This window comes from Gasterosteus aculeatus, chromosome 16 (assembly GCF_964276395.1).
Source record: "Gasterosteus aculeatus chromosome 16, fGasAcu3.hap1.1, whole genome shotgun sequence".
Taxonomy (NCBI): Eukaryota; Metazoa; Chordata; class Actinopteri; order Perciformes; family Gasterosteidae; genus Gasterosteus; species Gasterosteus aculeatus.
Window position 1 is genome coordinate 2,539,575 of NC_135704.1, and position 25,974 is coordinate 2,565,548.

Consider the following 25,974-nt stretch of genomic DNA (forward strand, 5'->3'; position numbering starts at 1 on the left):
CCCCAGCTCTTTTCTCTTCTTTTACAACGACTGAAGCGAGGCCATCTGTTTAGTACTTTTGTGTATAATATGAGGCTTCAACAAAACCAGTACTCATATAACTTTGAGGCCACTTCACCTGAGACCCTCCAGCAAACAAAGGTTTAGACTGCACCACTTCACCAGTTCTCCAACCTGTAGATGAGATGACCAGAGATGAGTCCAATGAGGGTAGTGTCAAACTTTAGGAGCCTGGCGGACTGGTGACTGGAGGTGTCGCTGTACAGGGAGAGAGCAGAGGGGGAAGAACAGCCCTGCAGGGAACCGGTGCTGATGGTCCGGGAAAGCGAGACATGCTTGTTGATGTGATCGAGTATGTGGGGGGTTGTTGGGAGGCCTTGTGTTTTTGTGGAGGGACTGGGGGGTGTGAAGGTTGTGGATGGGTTCAGTGATCCTCCTCTGTTTTTCAAAGCGGCATTAGAAAGGGGGCTTTGGGCTTGTGGCTGGTGATCTGTCTGAGGCCTCCCTAGTCAGATGCAGAGTTGTTAGCAGAGAACTGATGCTGGAGCCTTTCTGAGTGCAGTCGTCTGGCGTCCCTGACCGTCTTGCCAAACCTGAAGTCCCTGTCCTCACTTCTAAACACCTGATACTTTTACAACCGTAGCCGAATTCAGCTGTGAACCAGGGTTTGTGATTGTTGTAACACCCTGTTGTGCACACTGGGACACAACGGTTTTTACAAAAGCTACAAAAACGTATGCCGTCACACCCTCTGCGTACTCATCCAGATTACTAGTAGCAGTCTGGAAAATATCCCAGTCCGTACAGTCCAGACACGCCTGGAGATCCTCCTTAGCCTTAGTGGTCCACTGCTTTGATTTCCTGACAACAGGCTTACAGAGTTTTCATTTCAGTCTGTATGCAGGAATGAGATGGATTAAAGCATGGCCAGAGTGTCCCAATGGACGAGGGACAGCACGTGATAGGTCCTGCTGATAGTGGACTTGCAGTTGTCCAGGGTGTTCTCCTCTCTGGTGTAGCATTTAACTGTCTGTATTTGGGGAGTTCATTTGTGCTGCTCTCCTCGAGTAACTAACCTGTCTCCTGGAATCTCCTGCATGTTCTGCAGATTGCACTGGGAGAGACATCAAATGTCAGTCCCAGTACAATCTGCAGAACATGCAAGAGACATGTCAGATGGCACATCCATGGGTCCTGCAGGAGTTGGACAATCTGTGCAACTTCTGTAGGGTTAAGAAATGGCCTCATGCTCCCAGCATTGATAATGCTTCTAGCTAAAGCCAACACTAGTGGAAAACCAGTCGGAGAGAAGAAATAGAAGCTTCAATTGGCCTCCACATGCAAAACTAGTCAAGTTTTGTCTCATTGTTGCCCTTCTAGTGCACCTGTTCTATCAACACCAGTGCTACTTACCTGACCAGATCCTTATTAGAGAAGTGCAATTGAATTCATGCCATATCCTGATAAAACATTGTTTTCTCTTTTATTGTAAGTCAGTGACAGCCTGGGCTTTGTATTTTTAGGGATTTAAAGACTAAAATTGAAAAAGAAGACACCAAGAGGGAGTTGCTGGGTAACCAGAATAGCCTGGTTGAGTCCCACTGTATTCGATGTCTCCAGCCCTTCAAGTTCCTGGTCAACAGCAAGCGCCAATGTCTGGACTGCCAGCTCTTCATATGCAAGTCCTGCAGTCTGTTCAACAAAAAGGAGCTCGGCTGGGTGTGTGATCCCTGTCGCATGGCCAGGTAGGAAGTAATAACAAATATCCATCGGTTAAAAGTAGATTTCCGAATCAATAAATACAATTTTCACCGGTTGTATTCATTTCTAGCTCTCTTATCTATGATTTGTTTACAGATCTTTAATAAAGAGTTTCATAAAAGTTCTTAGGCATTAACAAATACTTGATATAGTAGTCTACATACATATTATAAATTGTGCAATTATAAGCTATTATAATGCAGCCTTTTGTGATAATTTCTTTAAAGCTGAAATGTTGATGAAGCTCTTCTCAACAGTCAAGATCACTGAAAACTGGAGAATACAGAATAAACATGAACATGCATGAATAAACGTATGAAATGTATGAAATTACATTTATATTTATATGAAAATTATTTATATATATGAAAATATTTATATGAAATTCATATATATAAATGTGTATATATATGTGAATATATATATATATATATATATGTATATATATATATGAATCCTAATATAAATAGACTAGGCATACATATATGATTATAAATAAATCTGAATAACTATTGTTCTATATTCCAGTTGTTGTTTTACTTTAAAAATGTATTGTATCATACTAGGATTTTTATCTATTTCACAAGCCTACCCACTTATATATTTATGGATAGGTTGATGGATTGATTGATTTAGATGGAATTCTGTGGTTTGCTGCCTTGTCCATGTCTTTAGAACTTCACTGGTTATATCCGCTGAGCTGACATTAACCATGAATGTTTTCAGGCTTTGAGTGAAATAAAAATTACCCCATAATACCCCTTTACACCATGCTGTTTGGTAGAATACATCTGTATCCATTTTAGCCTGGGGGTCTGACATAAAGCTACTGATGAGTCAGCTATGAAGTGTGTTGAGGGCAAAAAACTGTCCGGATTGAACAGTTACTGGTACTCTATACTTTAAAGTTCCACATGGTGGTTTGTAAATGGAAACACACACTCAATGGTTTGAGCAAGAAAGAACTTCATCAATAAGCTTTTCAGTGGCTAGTGGACAAATATCTTGGTCGGCCATGGCAGCTCTAAGATCTGAATATTTGTAGTTATGGTTAATGTGGCTTATAGCGTAAGCCATGCTGTTTTTTGGAGCTCGCTCCAGCTTCATATGAAGCCATTATGCTGTTTCCTCAGATGTGGCCCAGCACGAAAGGCCCTTACCCTTAACTCAGCCAAAGTCTGGAAGAGATCTTTACATCTTTACATTTACGAGAGCTATACATCATATAAACATATACAAACATTTAATGTGACCAATCTGAGTTAGGAATCAGTATCAGTTTTGACTAACCCTTCTTTAACAGAGTTCTCAAGATTTGCACCCTGGATTGGTACCACGAAAATGTCCGTGGTCGCTTTAAGAGATTCGGCAGTGCCAAGGTGATGCGTTCACTCTTCAAGAGGTTGAGCGGGGAACACAGCTGCTCTCAGACTGATCTAGAAGGTGAGTTTTTAAAGCTAAGATAGATGTGTGACTAGTTTTTCATACCAAATGTGAGAAAGTGTTTACCAATTTGATTTGGAAAAGTTTTCAGGTGTGGAATGTTCTAATTGTTCTAATCTGACTTCACACAACCTCTCTTCACAAACACTGTCACACTGGACTCTGTTGAGACTGAAGCTTTTTCAGGGGTCAACAGTCTGGTTATTCAGTGCAGCTGACAAGTGAGAATTTCTGCCGGGGTGTCAAGCAGTGCAAATCAAACGTTGCAGAGGTGGTACAATGTCAGGTCTCAAGTTAAGGTGACTCTGATGGTGGCGGCCTGAACCGATTCCATCCGTTCCACTAATTTATCTGCAGGTCCTTTGGGGGAACTGTGGGTTTGGAGTGAATCGCAGGCCCAATCCCAATCTACCCTCTTATGCACTTACAGACTTGGAGGCTCGTTCCTGTTAACTCCGTGAGGGTTTAGTTCTGCCCACTGTCACACCGCGAAGTGTCTGAGGCTCTCTTACAGACATCATGAGCCCTTTGTGTTCACGTTCTGTAAGTCAGTATTAGATGTTGGCTTTGCACAAGGTAAATCCCCACCAATCATTGCAATGTGACGTTAACAACATAAAAACCTGTGAACACGTAAAAAAGAGGATGCCACATGTGTGTTCCTACTGTCATTTTAAAATGTATATGCATTTCAAACAGGATTAAGAATATTTAGTAGTCTATTCATCAAATATTTAATTTTGTCAAGAAAGCTCTTGATCCATCCATCCATCCATTTTCAACCTCTTATTCAGGGTCGGGTCGCGGGGGCAACAGCTCCAGCAGGGGACCCCAAACTTCCCTTTCCCGGGCCACATCTACCGCTCTGACTGGGGGATCCCAAGGCGTTCCCAGGCCAGTGCAGAGATATAATCTCTCCACCTAGTCCTGGGTCTTCCCCGGGGCCTCTTCCCAGCTGGCCGTGCCTGGAACACCTCCCTAGGGTGGTGCCCAGGGGGCATCCTCACCAGATGCCCAAACCACCTCAACTGGCTCCTTTCAATGCAAAGGAGCAGCGGCTCTACTGCGAGCTCCTCACGAATGGCTGAGCTTCTCACCCTATCCCTAAGGGACGCCAGCCACTCTCCTGAGGAGACCCATTTCGGACGTTGTACCCGTGACCTAGTTCTTTCGGTCATGTTCCATCCTTCATGACCATAGGTGAGGGTAGGAACGAAGATTGACCGGTAGATCGAGAGCACCCGAACACAGCTCTCGCCTTGGGCGTACAAGGATTTCATGGCCCCAAGCAAGGACCTCCTCACCCCGTACTCCCGCAGCACCTCCCACAGTTTCTCTCAGGGGACCCGGTCATACGCCTTCTCCAAGTCCACAAAACACGTGTAGACTGGATGAGCATACTCCCAAGCCCCCTCCATGATCCTGGAAAGAGTGAAGAGCTGGTCCGTTGTTCCACGACCAGGACGAAAACGGCATTGTTCCTCTTCAATCCTTGGTTCGACTATCGGCCGAACCCTCCTTTCCTGCACCTTGGAGTAGACTTTACCCGGGAGGCTGAGTAGTGTGATACCCCTGTAATTGGCACACACTCTCTGGTCCCCCTTTTTGAAGAGGGGTACCACCACCCCGGTCTGCCACTCTTTTGGCACTGTCCCAGACTTCCACGCAATGTTGAAGAGGCGTGTCATCCAAGATAACCCCCCCCAACACTCATTGCTTTTAGCATCTCTGGACAGATCTCATCAATCCCCGGGGCTTTGCCACTGCGGAGTTGTTTGACTACCTCAGTGACCTCCACCAGGCCAATTGACGATCATCCCTCCTCCGCCTCCAGCTCGGAGCTGGAGTCAGGAGTTCCTCAAAGTGTTCCTTCCACCGCCCGATAACCTCCTCAGTTGCGGCTAACAGGGTCCCATCCTTACTGTACACAGCTTGGATGGTTCCCCGTTTCCCCCTCCTGAGGTGCCGGATGGTCTTCCAGAAACACTTTGGTGCCAACCGAAAGTCCTTCTCCATAGTTATCCCAAACTCCTCCCATACTTGCTGCTTTGCCTCCATCACTGCAGAGGCTGCTGCCCTTCGAGCCTGTCGGTACACTGCAACTGCCTCCGGAGTCCCACCGGATATCATAACCCGGAAGGCCTCCTTCTTCAGCCGGATGGCTTCCCTGACCACCGGTGTCCACCATACATACACCACTCTGGTTCAATGTCCCCTACCTCCACAGGAATGTGAGAGAAGCTCCGCCGGAGGTGTGAGTTGAAAATCTTTTGGACCGGGGCCTCCTCCAGACGTTCCCAGTTCACTCTCACTACACGCTTGGGTTTACCGGGTCTGTCCCGAGTCTTCCCCCATCCTCTGACCCAGCTCACAACCAGATGGTGATCAGTTGACAGCTCTGCCCCTCTCTTTACCCGAGTGTCCAGAACATGCGGCCTCAGATCAGACGATACGATTACAAAATCGATCATTGATCTTTGGCCTAGGGTGCTCTGGTACCACGTACACTAATGAACCTTATGTTCGAACATAGTGTTTGTTATGGACAATCCGTGACTGGCACCGAAGTCCAGTGACAAACACCCGCTCGGGTTCAGATCAGGGAGGCCATTCCTCCCAATCACGCCTCTTCAGTTATCTCCATCGTCGCCCATGTGCGCATTGAAGTCTCCCAGTAGAACTATGGAGTCCCCTACTGGAGCCCCATGCAGGACTCCATACAGGGTCTCCAAAAAGGCCAAATACTCTGAGCTGCTATTTGGTGCATATGCACAGACAGCAGCCAGAGTTTTCCCCCCCACCACCCAAAGGCGTAGGGAGGCGACCCTTTTGTCCACCGGGGTAAACTCCACTGTAGCAGCACTCGGCCGGGGACTTATGAGTATCCCCACACCCGCCTGGCGCCTCACACCATGGGCCACTCCGGAGTAGAATAGAGTCCATCCCCTATCCAGGAGTGTGGTTCCAGAGCCGAGGCTGTGCGTAGAGGTAAGCCCCACCAGATCCAACTGATAACGCTCCACCTCCCGCGCAAGCTCCGGCTCCTTCCCCCCCAGAGAGGTTACGTTCCACAGCCCCAGAGCCAGCATCTGCCGCCCAGGTCTGTTCCGTCTAGACCCCCCACTGTCACTGCCACCCTTGTAGCAGCGCACCCGACCCCATCGGTTTCCTCCACAGGTGGTGAGCCCATGGGGAATGGGAATAAGCTCTTGATGTTACGTTAAAACATTATTTAAAATTAGCATTCATCTTGTGAGGACATAGCATGGAAGACATTCAAGTCAAGGAGCAAAGTACTGTGCTATTCATATTCCACCCTTTCAAACCCTTATAGTCTCTCAATCTCAATCACTTACCAGGTGTCATCAATGCCGTCCCAGAGGGTTCAGGGCATAGGTTTTAGAGGGGACATTGAGATTGGACACCTAAACTCGGTGCAACAAACCCCTAATGAAAGGCATCAAGGAGATTAAACAGCTGCATTCTGCTCTATAGGCCTACTTCAAGTATTTTTCTAAGTGAAACTCCCATTATCACTCAACAACAGATAGCAGGCTCTTAAGGGATAATGTCAAGAAACTATTCGACTAAATGCCATAGCCACTGCAGTAATCCAAATCACTCAACCCAATATATGTAGGAAATTAGACAGTGCTCCCAACCATCACGAACAAAATTGAATTGTGTATTATCTTTAAAATAAATGTCTTCTTAAAGGCTGGTGGGCCAACACCTTCCCAAGACACCACCCGGCTGCCAAGACCCTTCATTTTTGTAACATTGAGTCACAAGAATAAATTTCCTTTCTTGTTTCCACACATTAAGCCGTCATCAACAGGCTGCCAAATGTGCAGTCTTAATCGTGTCCATCATCCTTGTTTTCCCCAACTCTGGCCCTTCACAGCTGTGCCGAGAGCTGTTACAAACTTGCATCTCAGGCCTGGATTCAGATCCCCTTTAAATGTTAGGTAACGTTCTTAACCGGCCGGATGCTCGGGACATCTACGCTCCCTTCCGTATCTCTGGAGATAAAGTGTCAGTTTCTGCAGCTGGCTGTTGAAATTCTTTTATTCAAGCTTTTAGCCTGTCTTTTTGTTCTCTTTTTGAAGCTACTCACGCAATATCGCCAAAATACTCAGGTCGCAAACGTAAATGTCTGTGGTGCTGAAAATCCAATTGCAGAGGGAAAATAAATCCATTTAGTTGTAAATGCAGAGCATACAAAATAAGTGCTCTTAAAGCAGACCGTATATCAGTTTTATGCATTATAATACATAGTGGGCCAAGTGAGATCACAGCATAGGGAGATCAATGAATCATGCGGAGACAGCATGGACTCCTGGTACCCATTACGCTGAGTCACCCTGGAGGATTTTGGGACGGCTTACAGAACGAGCTGGTTTGCTGGCTTTGCCCAGAAGGCATCGTGATCATCCAGTCACATGTCTCCCATCCGGCGCCTGGAATGAAACAACCAGCAGGGAGAGGGACAAAGACAGAGGAGAGGGAGGGAGACTATAACTTTGGTTTGTCGTATCTTTGTGCGGTGAATCCAGTTGTGCGTTGCAGTTATGAAATGCGGCCATAAATATGCATGTTAACTAATGCATTGGTCTGTACTAGCCACTCGTCACAGCCAGACATTTATGTGACCACCTGGATTAAATTCAGAATGCATGACTGCGTTCCAGAACACACACAGACATTCCTTTGCTTTCTTTTGACTGTATGTGCTGCTGGGGTCCGTCGGGCTCCCCAAGCTCGAAGGGTGTCATCCTGCAGTATCTCTGTGCAGAAATGTAACACTGGTGCTCACAACCGAGTCTTTGTTCAGATTTGTAAAGAAAAAGAGCATAACTTAATTAGTTGGTTGACTTGAGCTCCTTAGTTTAAATTGTGCTACCGCTGCTTCTGCTTCTGATTACCATTTTATGTGGAAAGTAGGCTAAGAACCACCTGAATTCTCCCAATTTGCTGAGCTATTTATTGTAGTGACTTAATTGCAAAATTGTAAACCTCACCTCATTTATTTTCATTTGAGTTGTAATTAAACCAGCTAAATAAGGATGCTTTCTTTTGTATTGTCTGTTTTCCAGAGCATAACGAATATGATACACAGAGCATACCGGATGTCCACAGTAAGTAGACAACATGTAAATCATATAAAACCGTCAAATATCGTTGACAGACATATATCTTGGAGTATGCAGATATTCCCAATGCCACAGCTTTAGAAAGTTTATAACAATTAATTTGATATCTGTTTGGGATGATGCATCTAAACTAGATAAAATGTTTATGACCTGGCAGTGGCCAATAGCTTTGGATTTACACTTTATTTGATTGTATTCATTGTTCAAATAAATAATGTTTAAGTTGAGATTTATATTCATGCAAATCATGAGATTCTAAATTGTAATTATTTCCCAGCACTAATAATAACTAGGGCTGTCAATAAAAAATTAACTAATTAATCGCACGTTTTGAAATTCAATAATCTCGATTAATTGTGATTAATGAATGTTGTTGTTGTTACAGTGTTTTTTATATTGGATGTTTGTTTTTCTTCTAAAGACTTCTTAAAAATCTTCTTAAAAAATCTTAAAAATAATGAGTAATCATTTTTAGGGTTGCAACAACAAATCGATGAAATCGATAAAAATCGATTATTAAAAGTGTTGGCAACAAATTTCATTATCGATTCGTTGTGTTGCATAGTTGTTGTCAGTCACATGATGCAGGCAGAGACGTCTGTTCGACTTAAGCCTAGTTTATGCTTCTGAGTATTCAGAGAGGCGCAGGGACACGTACGCAAGAGCCCCTAGCGTGCCTTTTCACCCCTTCTTGCATGCTTGCGTGCGTCGAACCAATTTTTCTTGACTAGCGTCAAGAGCTACGCAAGCCTCGCTCAGCCCGCAAGGCTGTGATTGGTCTGCTAACTACACCGTTTCCGGAGTCTTAAATTTCCGGTTTTATAGCAGTTTTACAGTACCGATAATATTAAAGTGAAGATTTTTTACAAGAGAATGGATCAGATTGAAGCGCTTTTGTCGAAATAAATCAGTAAATATACAACCCGTCATTGGCGGACTGACTGCAGCTAGTGGCCGTTTCGTTTCCGTGGTCAACTTCCGGTTTACTTCCGGTCCCGGGAACTACGTTAAAATATTTTGTTCCATTAATCTAGCCAACATTAATCGCATAGATTAATGCATTAAAGTAGCCTGGTTTCAAAACGTTTGTCCTGAACATGCATAATAGCGGGTCTGGATTATTTTAATTGTTTAAATTAAAATGGCCCAAAACATCTTTCATTTTGGATGTTTGATGTGTGGGACCAAGCAATGCTTATGCCACCAAAACAGGTCTTTTCTCTCAGGTGTTGGGGCACTGCCCATTTTAGGGAGCACAATGAGGAGGAAGCGCTGCACAGGAGGCTTGTGAGCTAAATTTGATCTATGTTGTGGAAAATAATGACCAGGAGGACAATGATGAACATGATGAGGAGAAAAAATGATGAGGATCACATGCTACTCTTCATCTGAAGAAGCCCCACAATCACCTGCTGTGGAATGGATGAAGGGTCAGAAGTGAAGGAAAATGATGAATGAAATGGAAGAGGAGTCAGAAGTGGAAGACCGCCCTTTTCATGATGATAAAGAATCAATTGATAAAGAACCTTAGCAAGAAGAACCAAGATAGAGGAGGATTTCCAGTCACAGGATGAAACGATGATCTGGTCTTCCATCCCTCCCGATGTAGCAAAGCATAATACAGCTGAATGCAGACTGCGATATTCCCACTGCTGATGCTATGAATGTTTGAAAATGATCCTAATGTCAATATTTTGCTGGAATATAATGTGAACACTGAGTCGGAGATGCAATGTCATCTTTGATTTCTTCCAGTAACTGTAATATTGCATGGTTGCTTAATCTGTAATGCGTAATGATTTTGAGTTCCCTCAACTGAAAAAGTGTGATTCTTGTTGCAAAAATCCTTTCAGCTCGCCATCTGGCTCGGATTACTGCAGCCATTTCACCAAGAGGCATATGGGAGGAATTCTGGTTTAAACCTGCTTTTAAAAGGCGGAGAATTTTCACAACTAAATGAAGGCGCGCTTCCACGGGCGGTTTTTGTGCATACTGCGGAATACATAATTAGGCGCACTTTACGCATCCGCTCCCATCTCTTTATGGGAAACTCCCACTTGACCCTCCCGTGAATGCATATGCATGACACTGAACAGTGCAATTTGACATTGACATTTTTAGCTTCATCTACAGGCAGTCTGCACTTTCACCTCAGTTTGGCTAGTTTGTAAATACCTCGCCATGCTTTTATGTGCACGTTGCGAAACAAATACGCCTGTAGTGGGCGCAAAAGCATTAGTGCGCAAGGCCTTGAGACTTTTCCAGCCAGGTACAGTGAACAAAAGGGTTCTTTATTTAAATCTTTTGTCAACACTCCTGTTGATAAATCCTCCCCGTTATCGTTTATTATACGCTGTCAGTCAGTTATTATAAAAAGCTTTTGCTTAACACTAACGTGTCGGCCTTCTATATCAACAGATGGAGACGAGAAGCACGGCATTGAAGCAACAGATTCACAAAACTACAAGGGGGTACGAATACTCTTTTTAATATGTGTGGTTCTCTTCTATGTGCTTTGTTTGCTTTTCGAAAATATTTAACAATTAATAGACATCTTGTAGCTATTTTGGAAGTAGTTAAGTTTTAGTGGCTGTGGCCAGCAGAGAGCATTCCAGTGATATGCGTCATGAAACAAGAAGGGGAAATCAATTTGTTGTCAGTACAGCAGAACATTGGCTGTCTCTCTTCTACTTAACGTTGAGACGTTAACACGTTGAGAGACACAAACTTCTGCACGTGGAGAATGACTCTTCTTACTTGTTTAATATCAGCAAAAAACAAAACGGAAAAAAACACAACTTTGCGTCTTGCCGTGGGCGGCCTGTTTGTCTCCTCCGTTGGGAGGCAGGGGGGTTTCTGCACGGCTTATCTAGGCCGGCCCTCATGAACAGCTGGGACGCCTTGACAGCTTGGGACAACAAAGGTTGGGCACGGTCCAACCCGCACCAGTAGTGGTGTATTGTGGGTAAATGCCAGGCTGTCATACAAAATCGTGCACATAAAAGAGTCTGAGCTGAGTTGAAGGAGCCTCTGGTCCGAGTCCAGAGGTTGTAAAAAAAAGAATTCGTCCTAAAACCAAGTTCACTATTGTTTATACAACAGTCTCTGCGTAATGAGGCAGCTGCGATTTGTATATGTTGAATCTCTGCAGCGACTGCTGGGAAGAAAAAGCAACAAAATGTTGACTGCAAGAAGGTCATGTGGCTCTCATTTAACAACATTACATTGAGGTAACAGTAATGTAAATCCAGCAACTTCTACTTGGACAACCCTCACCCTAATCCAAACTAGAATAGCCTTCAATGCTTGATCTGCATGTTTCATTTGTCGTGTACTCGGTAATATCCCATTTGTGTGGCCAGGATTAGAAAATGCATGTGTGTAGCAAATAGCTTGTAAAAAGCATTTTGCAGCAGAGAGGATTTCTGAATTGTTCCTCTCCTCAGGTTTACACCTTTTCCTCTTGATCACCTTTCTTTCCTCTCTACTATCTTGTCTTTGTTGGTGATGGGTTTCCCTTTCTGCCCTCCGTAGAGGAAAAAGACCAAAAGGCGGTTAACCGTGGACCCGTTTGACTTCGAAATGGGCTGCGACTACTTGGTCGAATCGAGAGGACAGACAAAGCAGGTAGAAGGTGGATGTCTCCAGAACCAGCTCCTCCCCCAAACCAAATTGTCATTGTCTGTTTCTTCTTCAACTTGTTTCTGTTGTTTTTTCCCTCCTGTTCCATTGTCAGCAAATTAACGAAAAGCTCTGAGCTCTATGAGGGACTTTGATTTTGTGTTGATTTTGGCGGTGCCTCTGCAAAAAGGCAGTGGCACTAGATTCCTCTTAGAAAACCTCACTTTGCAGCAGCAGAGTTCAAACCGTTTGCACCGGGCACTCCATAGTAACTTTAATTTGTCTACAGATTATCAATAAGAGTCTGCCACTTCAACCATTTAAATGGGAAGTTCACCAATGTTGGGGATTCTCTCACAATAATGCAGCTCAGAATAACAACACATTTTCTGAAACAGCATCATTAGTTCTTTTTTTTTTTACTAACATTTTACCAACATTTTCTGTGACCACTCTCTGTCCTCATTCATAGGCAGCGGTCGCCCAAGGCATCCTGTACCTGGATGTCGGTGACAGGAAGTCAACGCTTGCTGAGGCCAACGCGCCATCTGTTTTCCACCGGATTCTCAAGGAGCAGCGTGATGGTCTGGACCTGGGAGTTGCTGCACAGCAAGGTAAAGACAGGTCCCCACAATGTTCCCTCACCTATAGAGTTTAAAGAACACCGGGAGGCCCAACTGCTTTAATGTTGCTGGAATACATTGGACGAGTACAGTACTTACTTCTCTAAACATGAGATTTGGCCTTGTTTCCAACCTGCTTAAATGTTAGCTAACAAAGGTAATGCATGGCACATCACAGGGACCAGTTGATCACAGTACTGTTACAACACTCATGGTGACCAATCAGTGTGCGTGGCCGCTTTCCAGCTTCATACATTGTGTATTCATTACAAATGAATCATTTACCCTAATAAATGACGTTACGTTATGTTCCTTTTGAGATCAGATTGTTGACTTACTGCTCCTTCTACTTATTTCCTGATTTCCTCTCATATTTCTTCCAGATGACCTCGACAGCCAAACGATTGCATCTCGCTCGGCGTCCCGGCTCAGCTGCTCCTCCTGTGGCAGTGGGAGTGCATGGTGTCCCCAGGGAGCCAGCAGCTTCCTGCCGGGCCCTGAAGACTCCGAGGAGGACAATCACTGCCAGCTCTACCCGGTCTACCAGTCTCACCTGAGGCCCCGCAGCCACACCTCTCAGGAGAGCCTGACCTCAGCCAACCCCGCACCACAGGTCACACTAATGTCCCACACCACATTCCCTGAAAGCAGCCGATCAATGATGCATCCAGTACGCCAGGAAACATTTTGTGTTGACACATATACAAATTAGTGCAAGAGCACGTCCGGGCTCCGAACACGGGCCACAGAGCAGACAGGTGGTGTGTTGGGTGTTATCAAACCGACCGACAAGCAGGAGAACTGGCAGGCAGGCGAGTGTTAGGGGAGCACAACAAGAACCACGCTAGAGAAGGGAAACCGGGAGGAAGCAAAATCACCACAGTAAGTGTTTTAAGTTTTGCTTGAAGCACAAGCGAACATCCATCTGTTGAGTACTGGACGAGGAGCCAATGTGTAACACGAGAACCTGGAGAAGGAAAACTCCAGGGATTAGAAATGTGAAAATCATAGTTCACAATGTCCGACCTCCTTACATAATCTATTGCCATCACTGCACAGACATCTATTCACTTCACCAATGTACAGTATATGCAGTCCAAAGGGCTTTCATTGATTCATCACTAAACCTCAGCATGACATGTTGCAGTCTCTCTGACACTTGATTGATCGGGCTGACATGTTGAGTTGATCACAGGGAGGTTGCGTTACAGCCAGTCCTTGTGTGCCCCACCTTGGAAAGAGGAAATTGGACACCTTCTATGTGGATGTGTAATGAGCGGTAAATGTACAGTAGTCTGTTAGAAAAGCACGTTCCCGGTGTGTGTTGTGTTGACCCAGATAGCTGGTGAAGCCATGCCAGCTGCGCCTTCATTTACCAGAATGCATTGCGTGGGAGTGACGACCCCCCAATGTTGCTTGAGTGGGGGAGACGGTTTATCTTTCTACCTAAACACAAAAAACAGCCACACACGCTCTGAATTATTTTGTTCTGAAACTGTTAGCGACTCCAGTTGAGCGAGAAATCAATAATTCACAGATTATGGTGGAAGCAAATGAAAACACGTAGGAGCTGTTTTCCCCCATTTGTCTCTCTGCCTGCCCAGAGGCCAGCTGGTCCTGGTTGTCTGTTCCCACTTCCAGTTTCCAGCACATCTTGATCTCAACGGTCACGGAAAGGAACGCACACAGAGTTTGCTGTCTGCCTTCGTTGCCGTTGCCTACAGCGTCAACTAAAAGGTGCTCACACTGCGTTCTTCATTACAGTTAGCCGGTGTTTGAGGGTCACATCTTCCCCGCATCAGCCTTCAGCTGAATGCAGCCATAACACTGTGAAACTGGCAGTAATCCTCAACATCCTCTGTAATCATATTTGTGGACGCTATTTTTTTTGTTGTAAATATATTATTCTGCATAAACATACCAAGAAAATGTGTTGCCCCTCAGCTGAAACAAGCTCCCATCGGCCCTGCGCTCATTTGCACCTACGATATTTGGTGTAAAGGGAAATCTTTCCCACAGCTGGGCAACACAAACCGGATACCGCCGATAACAGAGAGCTGAAACACGTCCCTGTCAGACACGAAAAGCAGCCGCGGTGTTTCACATTGGCTTCGGATCGGGGTCCCTAAGACACCAGAGACGCACCGCGTATAGTCTGCTGGATTCTCATTTTGAGCGGTAAAAGTCGTGAGTCACGATGTGCATGAGTATGAAAAAAGTGACGTTTCTAACTTGATTATGTTTGTTAGCATGGAAGAGATTAATTCATTTAAAGAATGTTTTTTAAACATCAGAAATAAATTGTAAATTAATACTGACTGAAACAGTAATTGTATTTTTAACATACAATACATATTACATACAATACAAATATATATATATATGTATATATATATATATATATAATATATATAATTATTTTTTTAAACAGTTCATTGTTGTGCGCATTTTGACAGATTTAGATACTATATAGTAAGGATTTGTTAATGATTACCAAAGCCTAAAAAACAATATTTGTTTGGCTTACATACAATTTGAGCTGATGAGCTTTTTAGAATACGTAATTAATAATCAATAGAGCATTTATGAACATATTTAGAGAGCCATGTTAAGTGTGGTCATTGGTTATTAATCGGTTTCTGGTCCATTAGGGGTGTAATCTTAATGGAGGCCTTACAAAGTATTCATTCATCTTTCAACAAACTATAATAATCATCCACTGCTACTTTATAAAAGCCATCCAAACAACGTTTATACATGCATACAATTTTTAAAGGTGTACATTCATTAGGTCATTATTAATACTTAATTTAGTACATCACATCTTATGTGTAAACTGATGAAAAATTAGTTTGCCAATACAATCAGAATGTTATATATATGTATACATCATTTTATATAAGAATTATGTCTAAACTAATAATGCAATAAAATCTTTAAAAAATTGTCATTTAATTATACATTAACAGTAAAATAGTTAGTAACATAGTAGATTTTTCATTGTTGTTAATGATGGTTATCGTGTCTCCAGAACATGAATAAATGAGTGGGGAAACTGAGGCTTCGCCACAAGGAACCAGGGCGCAACAGATGGTTTTAGGTCCAGATCCAGATATCGACCCATCTGACATTAATTCTTAGATTAAATTCAAAATAGTGAAAAAAAAAAATATTATCTTAAACTCAGAATTATAAGAATAAAAGTATAAAGTTCTGAGATCAAAGTCAGAATTCTGACTCTAAACACAAATTGTGTACAGGGGCCTTTTCAAATGAATCTGTCTCACACGTGCCTGGAGGAAAACTATAGAGCGAAATCCAGGTCAAAGGTTTTGACCATTTGAAAATGATTTGAAAGTATTTTCGGGGTTGAATATAGTTTTGACTCAGTTCTACATTTTTTGGAATAAAATATTTTTCAGATTCACATTTGTTTAAAATGAACAAAACCTTTGACCTGGATTTGGCTCCATAGAACACGTCCTTCTACATGCAGATATCTGTACCGGTTTTCCCCAGCACAGTCTGAATGCACCTTTAGGATCCGGTTATGTGGTTATGTATGGGGTTGTGGTTTTTGGAATCTTAAAAATTAGGGGATTAGAGAGGAAGGACTTCAAAAACCCAGGGCCTCGTGGCTGTCTGCTTAACTTCCTGAATGTGAATGTTTGAATGTGATGTTTTTGAACCCAGGGACCTCATTGGTTACAAATATAGATATTATGAGCCATTATCTGAAGAAAATCCTCTCCTTGTCCTCCCCCAGATTACTGACCTGAACAGACGCATGTCAGCCATTGAGACCTTTTTGAACCACCTGGAACTGAACGTCACCTCAACATACCATGAGGTAAGTCCATTAATATAGCACATCAGTTTCCCAATAACCATCGCAACCATCATCAGACCAGCTGTGGTGCAGTAGCAGCCTCCTTCAATTAGATGAGGAGAAGACTCAGATTTTGAAAGCTGGCAGAAACACTATCAGAGCAACGGGGACTATGACTGGTCCTCCACTGGTCTCATTACATCCGGCAAAAAGTACAAGGTAACACACCAACAATAGACATTCTGTTCTATTAACTACACATGAAATATGAACCCTCATGTAACCTCATGTGGATTTGGTGTCTGCTTTTAATTGGGCCGAGCTCTGATCGATATCATCACATAGTGATCGAATCCACAAAAACAGCAAACCATAAAAAAGCTTGGCTTCCAATTAGTGGCTATTCTGCTCCAAATGGAAGCAATATTTGAGAGAGTAATGCTTTACGTCGCTCTTGTGGCACAACACAGCTTAGATCAATCAGCATTCCGCACATGTTTGGCTGCATTTTAATGAGCAGAGTCTGCACACAACAGAGAGTTAATCTCGAGCTGATGAATGTAGAAACAGGACAGTTCTCATGCTTTCATGCATCCATGTAGTCATCCATTCGTCTTCTAGGCCTGGTAGATCCTGTTTGCGACCGCAGGTCTGTCAGTGGCATGGTGGGGGGGGGGGGCTTGGTCAGCATGCATTGTGTAGAAAGCAGGGCAACAAGTCAACAGTTTAAAGTAATAATTCCAAGATTCAAGTCAGAATTCTGAGACTCTAAGCGTGAAGTCTGAATTCTATTTGATCCATTCATCTGTCTTCAAGACCCACTAGTGCCTTTTTAAGATTGCACAGCATAATGGGGAGGGAGACCCTTGGTCAGATTACAGTATGGCAATAACAGAAACGTCTCGTCGCGGCCAAAAGGTTGTCATCCTTAGCAGCTGATCTGCTAATATAGCCAGGTATCTCATTCTGTTGGTATGAATGAATGTGTGTTCTTCATGTCTGGAGAAACATCCAATAGATCTACTTCACACTTGAAAAGGTGTGTTGCTGGGGAACCAACTAATAATATCAATCATCTTTTTACAATAAGCAAGCTGTGGCGGGGAATCGGGACTCTCAGGGGAGTTGAGCGTACCCTTCCACAAGCCCCAGTGTACCTTTTCCCTCTCGGTGGTTATACTAACGCCACAAACAAACCTCACTTTTCTTTGGTGGTCAAAGAGCAACGAGTGATTCCCGGCTACGCTGCAGGCGGAATTTCTACCCAAATAATCGTTCCGTTCGAAACTGTTCTCACTCAACCAAGCCAGCATTCTAAATCCTACAGACCAGCCAGGCTCCGACTCCAAACAGCACCTCTCCTCCACCTCAGTGTGAGGAAGTGGACTTTGAGGAGCAGCAACTGAGACAGAAGTTGCACGAGATGACGGACAACATCAGTGACCACGGCCTAAGCTCCGACGAAGACGAGCCAGGAGGGCAACCCTCCTCCCAGGAGATCCCAGCATGGAGGAGCCAAGAGGGAGACGCCAAGCCCAGCAGAATACCGACTAGACCCACATCCAGAACAAGCATTGTTCTCTGCAGACTTGAGGAGGAGCATCGTCAGTCCCAGAAGGTACAGACCGCTGTGGTACAATCATCCATCCATCCATCTATACACCACTTATCATGCACACAGGGTCGCGGGGGGGCTGGAGTCTATCCCAGCCAACTTCAGGCGATAGACGGGGTGAGACAGGGTTCACCCTGGACTGGTCGCCAGCCAATCGCAGGGCTACACAGAGACAAACAACCATTCACACTTACATTCACACACCTACGGGCAATTTAGAGTCCCCAATCAACCTGATCCCCAGAGCATGTCTTTGGACCGTGGGAGGAAGCCGGAGAACCCGGAGAGAACCCACGTTGACACGGGGAGAACATGCAGACTCCACACAGAAAGGCCACTGGGCGTGTGATGGAATCATGAGCAGAGGAAAATTGTTTTCACAATAAAAAGCGTTTGATCGTTCATCAGAAACAATCACACCACACATTGCGGATTGTTGCACATTCTGTTCCTGGAGAAAAAGATCCCCAGCTCATAAAACGCCATCTCTGCAGGAATCCATTTGATTCACACACTCGTCATAAATCAAGTCACTGAGCTTCCCCCAGCTTCTTTGAAACACAGAATCTGCTGGAAAAACATGACTCCTTCTTAGCTGCTCTGCTAAGCTGCCTGATGGGTTTTCTCTGCCATTTATTTATTTTAAAAGCTTACAGTGCCCCTGAGTAATGATTGTGTTTTTTAACATCACATTACGGCAGGTCTGTTAAAACTGCACTCGTAAGAATTGAAGCAGGAGAACACTCAGTTATGACCTGATTGACTTGGCATGATTTTGCTCTTTAGCTTCCAGTTGGACAGAAGGGATCGAAGGTCAACCTGTGACCTCACAGTGTCAGGTGGGGGTGGTGGATGCAGAACCCAATCGCAGACACGCGCATTTTCAAAACCAAAATACTTTTTTTGCTACAGAAAACGCAGGGATACACAGGAAAGGCAGTCTCACAATGATTAACGAACCGAAGAACACAAGGGACACACATGGTTTAAATACACTGATTGGACACAGCAGGAAACAATCAGAGACACAACAGACAATCACAGAGGAAGGGGAAATCACACCAGGGCAGGAAGTGAAGTGAGCAAGGGACACAAGAAGCAGGGAAGTACAAAATAAAACAGGAAACAAACTGACACACAGCAGCCCGTCTGTTGTGCTTATCATCCAACAACGCTTTAGAAATGCTGCTTATATAGTGAATAACAACGTTATTGAGAAGTAGGATTCTATAAGCGTGTTGTACTATTTATGAAAGAATTTGTTTGTTACGCTCACAGTAGGTGTTTGCCACTGGGAACATGGAACATGCCTGACACAGAGGAACCCAGCGGCTCAGGACCATAACGCCACCGTTTGGCCCTCGGTGCATTCAGGAGTTCAGTTCCAACCTACATAGCTGCCAGTCAACACATTTCAAGAGAAGCTATTTAAAGAGCAAATACCAATACCATCATCTGATTCGGCTGATTTTGAAGTTTCTCTTTTCAGATGAAGTGACTTTTCATTCACCAATTGAGCAAAAACTAGACCTCCCACCCGAATAACCCAGTTATGTGTTATTAACTTTCAAAAAGCATCCTTCTGATCCGACACCCCTTTTAGTTTGAGGAACGCATTATTTCTCTGTTAAAAATTAAAGCTCTTATAACTATTACTATAACTGTCTGGATTTTGTATTTTATTTTATTTTTTCCTCACATTCGTCTTGACAGAAAGCACAAATTCAAAAAGGCAAAAAACTAAATTGTTAACAGGTTTGTTACCCATAAAATGCCAATACTATACTATCCAAAGAGATAGATGTCTATAAATGATATCTATATATATGCACCAATGCATTTTATCATTCTTACAGTTACTATAAAACAGAATCGTGTTTAAAAAATACATTTTCTGTCATTTTTCCATTGTGTTCAATTTTTCAAGCTGTCGAAGGACATTTAAAAAAATCTTCACTTGTAAATATGTCTAAATCAATGGCTTGAATTATAGTTGCTATTACTGAACGTTCAAAATAAGTTTGTTCGGAGTTCACTGCTGGCCAAACACGTATTAGCACTGACCCTGAGCCCCTCGTTGCATGTCATTCTGTCCCCTCTCTAATGAAAATCATTTTAAACACATAAAATACCCAAAATCCTCCCCCAAAAACCCTGTTTATGTTTTAATGTGAAAAATTCATTTGTACTTCATTGAATTTTTTCCTCACATTCGTCTTGTAGACCAACCATTCCTCTGACAGCCTGGAGAGGAAGTGCCCCCCCCTGGAGGACGGGTCAAAGGCAGCCTTCAAAGGCTCCACGGCCTTACTGGTCGAGCTGGAGGACAAGGTAGCTCAAGCAGCAGCCAGCGTGCAGAGCGCTCAGAGTGAGGTAAGCTGGAAGCAGACGCTGATCAAACCCCATTAGATCTGCTTCTGGACAGACGGATGTGTGCGGGGTCACTGGTACTCTTTTTCTTCCAAAGGTCTCCTACATAGAGAACAGGATTGCTGCCCTGAACGCTGCCGGCTTGCCTGTGGATAAGAAAAGAAAGGTGATGACGTTTGTTTCCTTTGAGTGCATGCCAGAGTTTTAGAGTCAGAGTTGGTTAATATGAACAAAAATACTTTTGATACTTTTCCAAAGGCAGCTTTAACCCAACTGGTTGACTTTAAATGGGGTGGTTTGAGATGAGCCACAGGCCAAACGCTTCATGGGAAAGGACTTTCTAGAGAATCAAGCTGACTCAGTGCTGATTCACGGGAGCTGCACTTTGCAATCCCGATAGACAGTGATCTAATCTTGAGCACTAACATGTGCATTTGTCTAGTAGGCCGGCATATCTGACATTAACATTTTAAGACATTTGTGCATTTTCCATTAAGGCAAGCAGCAACTGAGTGGCTGTGAGAGAGAACTCATTTGTCTTCAAAGGAGCAAATACTCTTGCACTTGATCTTAATCCAATTCTTATGGTTTTATTTATAGTTATTGTATCTTTGCACTTCTATCTAGAGCCCTTGTGGAATATGTCTTTGAGAATGTATGTGTGCTGGAAAGTTAAAATAAATGTAAAGTTATCAGTCAGGAAACGGCACCATACCTTTTTACTGATAGTAGCACAGACTTAACAGAGTATTTCCGATATTTTTTTTATTTCCTTTAGTCTGCAATACCGATCCAAGCAAGAAGACTCTCCTACAACTTTCCCACAAGTAAGAACCAACACTTCTGCCCTGGGACGTCATCCCCCGAGCCTTCAGCCTGACTCAAAACATCTTAACCGTGTTAAACTCAGAACACTGTGTCCTACTGCAATGCAGCTCTCATTTTCCCAGCTGCAGATACTGGATTTCTCTGCAGGCATGGTTCCCACAGGCGTATGGAGCTATAAATGGGGAAATGTGTCTGGCAATATAGTGTTTATGCAATGTTTGTTAAGTTCACAGTAGGTGTTTGTCACCGGGAACATCTAATGGAGAAATTTGGACTCAGGAATCGCGGTTAAGAGATAACTTGACGGCTTCTAATTCACTTTTCCAATGAGGTCGTAGCTAGTACCATCTGTAATTTTATTTCCTAACAAAATTACAAATCTCAAAGCACAATCTGACGTTCTTAAACAAGAGAGCCAGTAGAACATGGATGTGCAATGCAGCTGCTGTGTGTTTGCAGGCCAGGTGGACAGGTTTGTGAGAAACTCCTTCTACAGGGGCTCCCTGACACAGAGGAACCCAGTGGCCAAGGCCCAGACCAAGGCCCCCTGTGCGGTACGACCCCACTGTCAGGCGCTGCGTGCAGAGTTCACTTCCAGCATCACATAGCTACCATTGGAGAAAAACCAACAACCCCAAACAACAACCCCAAAAATGTAAAAATCTGGATATCCGCCCTCCCAAGAAAGTCAATGGTTTGAGATCCACTCATCTCTGCGCACAGGAGAGGCCGAGTAAGGCGCCTCATGACTTTGCATAGTAGGAACAAACACAGAAGTTATGATTATGTCATTCTGCATAATGACTAGCCACACGCTTCTAATTGTTGCAGGGAGAGCGTGTATTTTTGGAGCAATAAACCTTCTGACGACTTTTTGTTGAACAGCCAGGCTTTTGGTCCAATTCAAAAGATTTTTTGGGACTTTTGGATGTTGGAATAATGGGCTGTCACAATACATTGTCCCCCTGGAAACAGTGGGAAACCTCTGGTTTACCTTTAGATACCTCTGCCTAGCAACACCTCACGCCTACCAAGCTCACTACCTAACACATCTGGATGTCCAGAAAGCGACTACTTCTGCAGAGAAATAATAACCACAAACATTTGACACAGACATAGCTAGACTAACTGTGCTAAGCTATGCTAAGTTTTCTGGTTTTCCTCCAAATGGATCTATTGTTGGAAAGGAACTCTTCATTGGGCCTTGACTTCTTCTCCTGGTGGATCATCTGGTGGTTGATTTCCTATCAAGTTTTGTGGTGGTTTTAAATAATTGTATTTAGCTTTAGATTTAGCTTCTTCTGTTTCAATCAAACAAACAAAGTCTGTGCATCAGTGATTGTTGCATTATTGATAATGTATGATCAAAGCCCCAACTAACTACAGTATATTCTGATTTTCAATCCAGCTACTATTACATTGTATCGTTTCTTTGATTCGTCATATTAGATAAAGACTGTACACAAGTCTTTTGTTTGACACAAATTATAATAAATCAGTTTATAGATTCTGCAAAAAGAACTGAGAACCATCAAAAGAGTTGATTACATTAGCGAAAGCAACACAGTATATGTCTGTTTACTGTGATCTATTATAAGCATTATAAGTTACTGCTTTAACTGCCAATCTGAAAGGCATTTCAAGTTAACCACCAATATTGGACAGACAGTCATTCCGCATACATCTTAGGTGCATCCCGTTATAAAGAGAAGTATAAATATATATAATTCATCTTTAACTACGTACCAGACATGTTTTGCAATGCATTAACCTTTATTAGTGTGCATGCAATATGCAAAAATAAATCCAAGCAGGGCTCCAATCCGCAGCAGTCCTGAAACGCTATAGATGACATCAAACAGGAGCTTTTGTTTCCCTTGGATTGCGATTATTTATTTAGACCTACTTGTGCTATTGTACTTTTGTGCATGTCTCAGTTGCTATTAGTGATTTCAACACTAATGAATCAGTTAACCCAATCAAGGTATGAAATGATTGAATATGTAATCACTAATTAGAGCGAATCATTTGTTTATGTCTGTCCCTCTCTAATTGCAGAAGCCAGTAATGATGCAGGACTCATGAGGAGGCTGAGCATCATGTGACCACGGCCGTTGTTTTAACAGTTCATCGTGAACGGAAGTCAATTGAAATTCCTTTTCAAACATCAGAAACTGTCCGTTGGCAGTCAATATTTATATTCAAAACTGTTTAATTGTGATACTGTTTTACTATTTTACCATGCTAGATTTAATGGAAATACACATGATACGTGCCAATGTTTCAAGACCTGCATCGTTGATGATTTGCCCCCATTAATATGCACGTAAACGCATTCGCCCTACTTTGCAAAAGTCTTCACATTTTCCTGTTTTAATATGAAATCTTAGTTATTCGTTCCAGTGTTCACACAGTAGACTAGAAATGAAAAGGTTTCTAGATTAAAGCAACATTCAAAATTATGCTATTTGTAGTAAAATCTTTGCAATAAGTAAAATTAGTCATTTAAAAATGACCCTTTTTGCATATTTTTTGTTTTGTTAATTTCTGCTTTCATCACAGTTGCTGGGCTACAATCACTAGAAAGATACATCTCTGAATATATAATAGGTCTGTTTTATGTGGTTAGTTAAATAGCAATTTATATGAATGTAATAAATATAGACATATATGCACAGTCCTTGTGTGTATTATTGCACATTATCAAAATTATATTTTTAGTAAACTTGAAGTTCATGATATTGTTTATCTATATATTTAATATTTAATGAGATGATGTTTTACTACTCAGTCAGCCATTTTATATTGCGAATGTTTTGGATTATTTCAATAGTCAGCGTATGCTACAGTAGATGGAGCCTGGAGCGTGAAGCAAAGTGCTGCTGTAGGGGGGCAATAGGCAGACCGACATAATCTGAAGCCGCTCTCTGCGCTCTGTTCAAAGCCACCTCAAAAACAACCATGTCAACGCTCAGAATTCAAGGATTCTGGTCTCCCGCTGCCGGTCAGTTACTTAGTTAATGATACTGTGTCTGACCCTTTAAAACACTTAAGTCACACGATACATAAAAGTACTACTCTAGTGAGTGGAGAGAGCATTGACATTGGCTTCAGTCTCCATCATAACACGTGAATTTGAATATTACATAATTATTAAATTATTTACAAACTAAACTGACACTGTCATCTGATCTTTTTCTTTCTACTGCGAACGTATTGTGTGATAATGTGACGTCAACCAGCACTTTCTGCAGCACAACTGATCTCTTTCCTACTGGCTTGGTCCATTGCTTTTAAGATAAGATAGAGTTTATTGCTTTGGCAATAGTTCTGCACACCGCTACGATCCAAAAAATACACCAAAGAAGATGATGTCCTTGCCCTGAGAGATATGAAAATAATCATTATAGAAGAGCATACTTCTTCAGTCAGTGATGGTCATTCCTCAACTTAACAGGCCTGATGCTTCCCTGAGTCCACACATGGGCGTGCACTCGCCTGATACGTTCAAGGTGCTTGCTCTTTCCATTCCACAGAGGCCATTTTACCCTAAGATCCTGGAGTAGAAATAAGCAGCATATTCACAACCACACTTTGTGTGCTTTGCTCCTCTGGAAATCCTGTATTACGGTTTGAAATCCTTGAGTATGCAGGAAGTGAATTGCAAAACTTGGCAGCAACAGCTGGGAGTTGGTAATGGACAGAAAGAGTGGTGCTTAGCATGAACAGTGCTGGCCCCCATTACTGAGCAAAGAGCAGAGCCCCATCTACTGTCCACAAGCGTAAGCTGCATTGACAGAGAAATATTGTATCGTTACCACAGTTAGAGTTTGACTGACAGATGAGAATTTAGGTAAATAGAGTACTTGTACATCTCTTTTATAGTCCTCAGACCACTCGAAGCACATTAACACTTCATCATTCAGCCATCAACACACTGAGCCACCACACACAGAGCCACCTGGCCATCAGTATCAGGAATCAGGAAACATGTATTGTCATAATATGTCAGACATACAAGGAATTTGACTTGGCAGTTGGTGCGGAACAGAAGGCAGTACGACAATGGACGACAAGACAACAGTGCACGAGGAATAAAATAAAATATCCAACACTCACACCCTCAGGAACAATGTTGGGGTTAACTGTCTTGCTCAAGGACACATTGACACGCTGGTTAACGGGGCCTGGGATCGAACCGCCGATCTTCTGATTGGAAGGAAAACCCTCCTCTCCACTGAGACACAGTAGTACTGTAATTGTCCAATGTGATTGACTAAACATTTGTGATTTAGACAATAACACCAACCGCTTTAGGGCGGCACAGTGGTGTGGTGGTTAGCACCGTCGCCTCGCAGCAAGAAGGTCCTGGGTTCCACTCCGCCCAGTGGCCTTTCTGTGTGGAGTCTGCATGTTCTCCCCGTGTCTGCGTGGTTCTCTCTGGGTTCTCTGGGTTCCTCCCACAGTCGAAAGACATGCTCTGGGGATCAGGTTGATTGGTGACTCGAAATTGCCCGTGGGTGTGTGAGTGTGAATGGTTGTTTGTCTCTGTGTAGACCTGTGATTGGCTGGCGACCAGTCCAGGGTGAAACCTGTCTCTTGCCCGAAGTTGGCTGGGATAGACTCCAGCCCCCCCGCGACCCTGTGTGCAGGATAGATGGATGGATGGACCAACCGCTTAAAAATGAGTTACAGCATCCAAAGCTTCAAATCCAAAATACATTTTTCCCC

At 43.2% G+C, this 25,974-nt stretch overlaps 1 protein-coding gene across 7 annotated transcripts in view; it reads left to right on the forward strand.

The window, feature by feature from the left end:
- The window catches only part of mlphb (melanophilin b), a 30,025-nt gene extending 5,608 nt beyond the window's left edge, over nucleotides 1-24,417 (forward strand). For 2 of the 7 annotated variants that reach the window (XM_078090674.1, XM_078090675.1), the window contains exons 3-15: nucleotides 1,524-1,745; nucleotides 3,065-3,204; nucleotides 8,301-8,342; nucleotides 10,776-10,828; nucleotides 11,892-11,984; nucleotides 12,451-12,592; nucleotides 12,985-13,214; nucleotides 16,368-16,451; nucleotides 17,758-18,048; nucleotides 20,269-20,418; nucleotides 20,513-20,581; nucleotides 21,194-21,242; nucleotides 21,703-21,999. In XM_078090674.1, coding sequence (XP_077946800.1) covers nucleotides 1,524-1,745; nucleotides 3,065-3,204; nucleotides 8,301-8,342; nucleotides 10,776-10,828; nucleotides 11,892-11,984; nucleotides 12,451-12,592; nucleotides 12,985-13,214; nucleotides 16,368-16,451; nucleotides 17,758-18,048; nucleotides 20,269-20,418; nucleotides 20,513-20,581; nucleotides 21,194-21,242; nucleotides 21,703-21,851 — 1,714 coding nt within the window. In that variant the 3' untranslated portion in view covers nucleotides 21,852-21,999. Of the gene's footprint in view, nucleotides 1-1,523; nucleotides 1,746-3,064; nucleotides 3,205-8,300; nucleotides 8,343-10,775; nucleotides 10,829-11,891; nucleotides 11,985-12,450; nucleotides 12,593-12,984; nucleotides 13,215-16,367; nucleotides 16,452-17,757; nucleotides 18,049-20,268; nucleotides 20,419-20,512; nucleotides 20,582-21,193; nucleotides 21,243-21,702; nucleotides 22,000-23,301 lie in introns of those variants that run through there. The other 5 variants (XM_040202450.2, XM_040202451.2, XM_040202452.2 and 2 more) reach the window with 5 other exon arrangements.
- The last annotated feature ends 1,557 nt before the right edge of the window (nucleotides 24,418-25,974 follow it).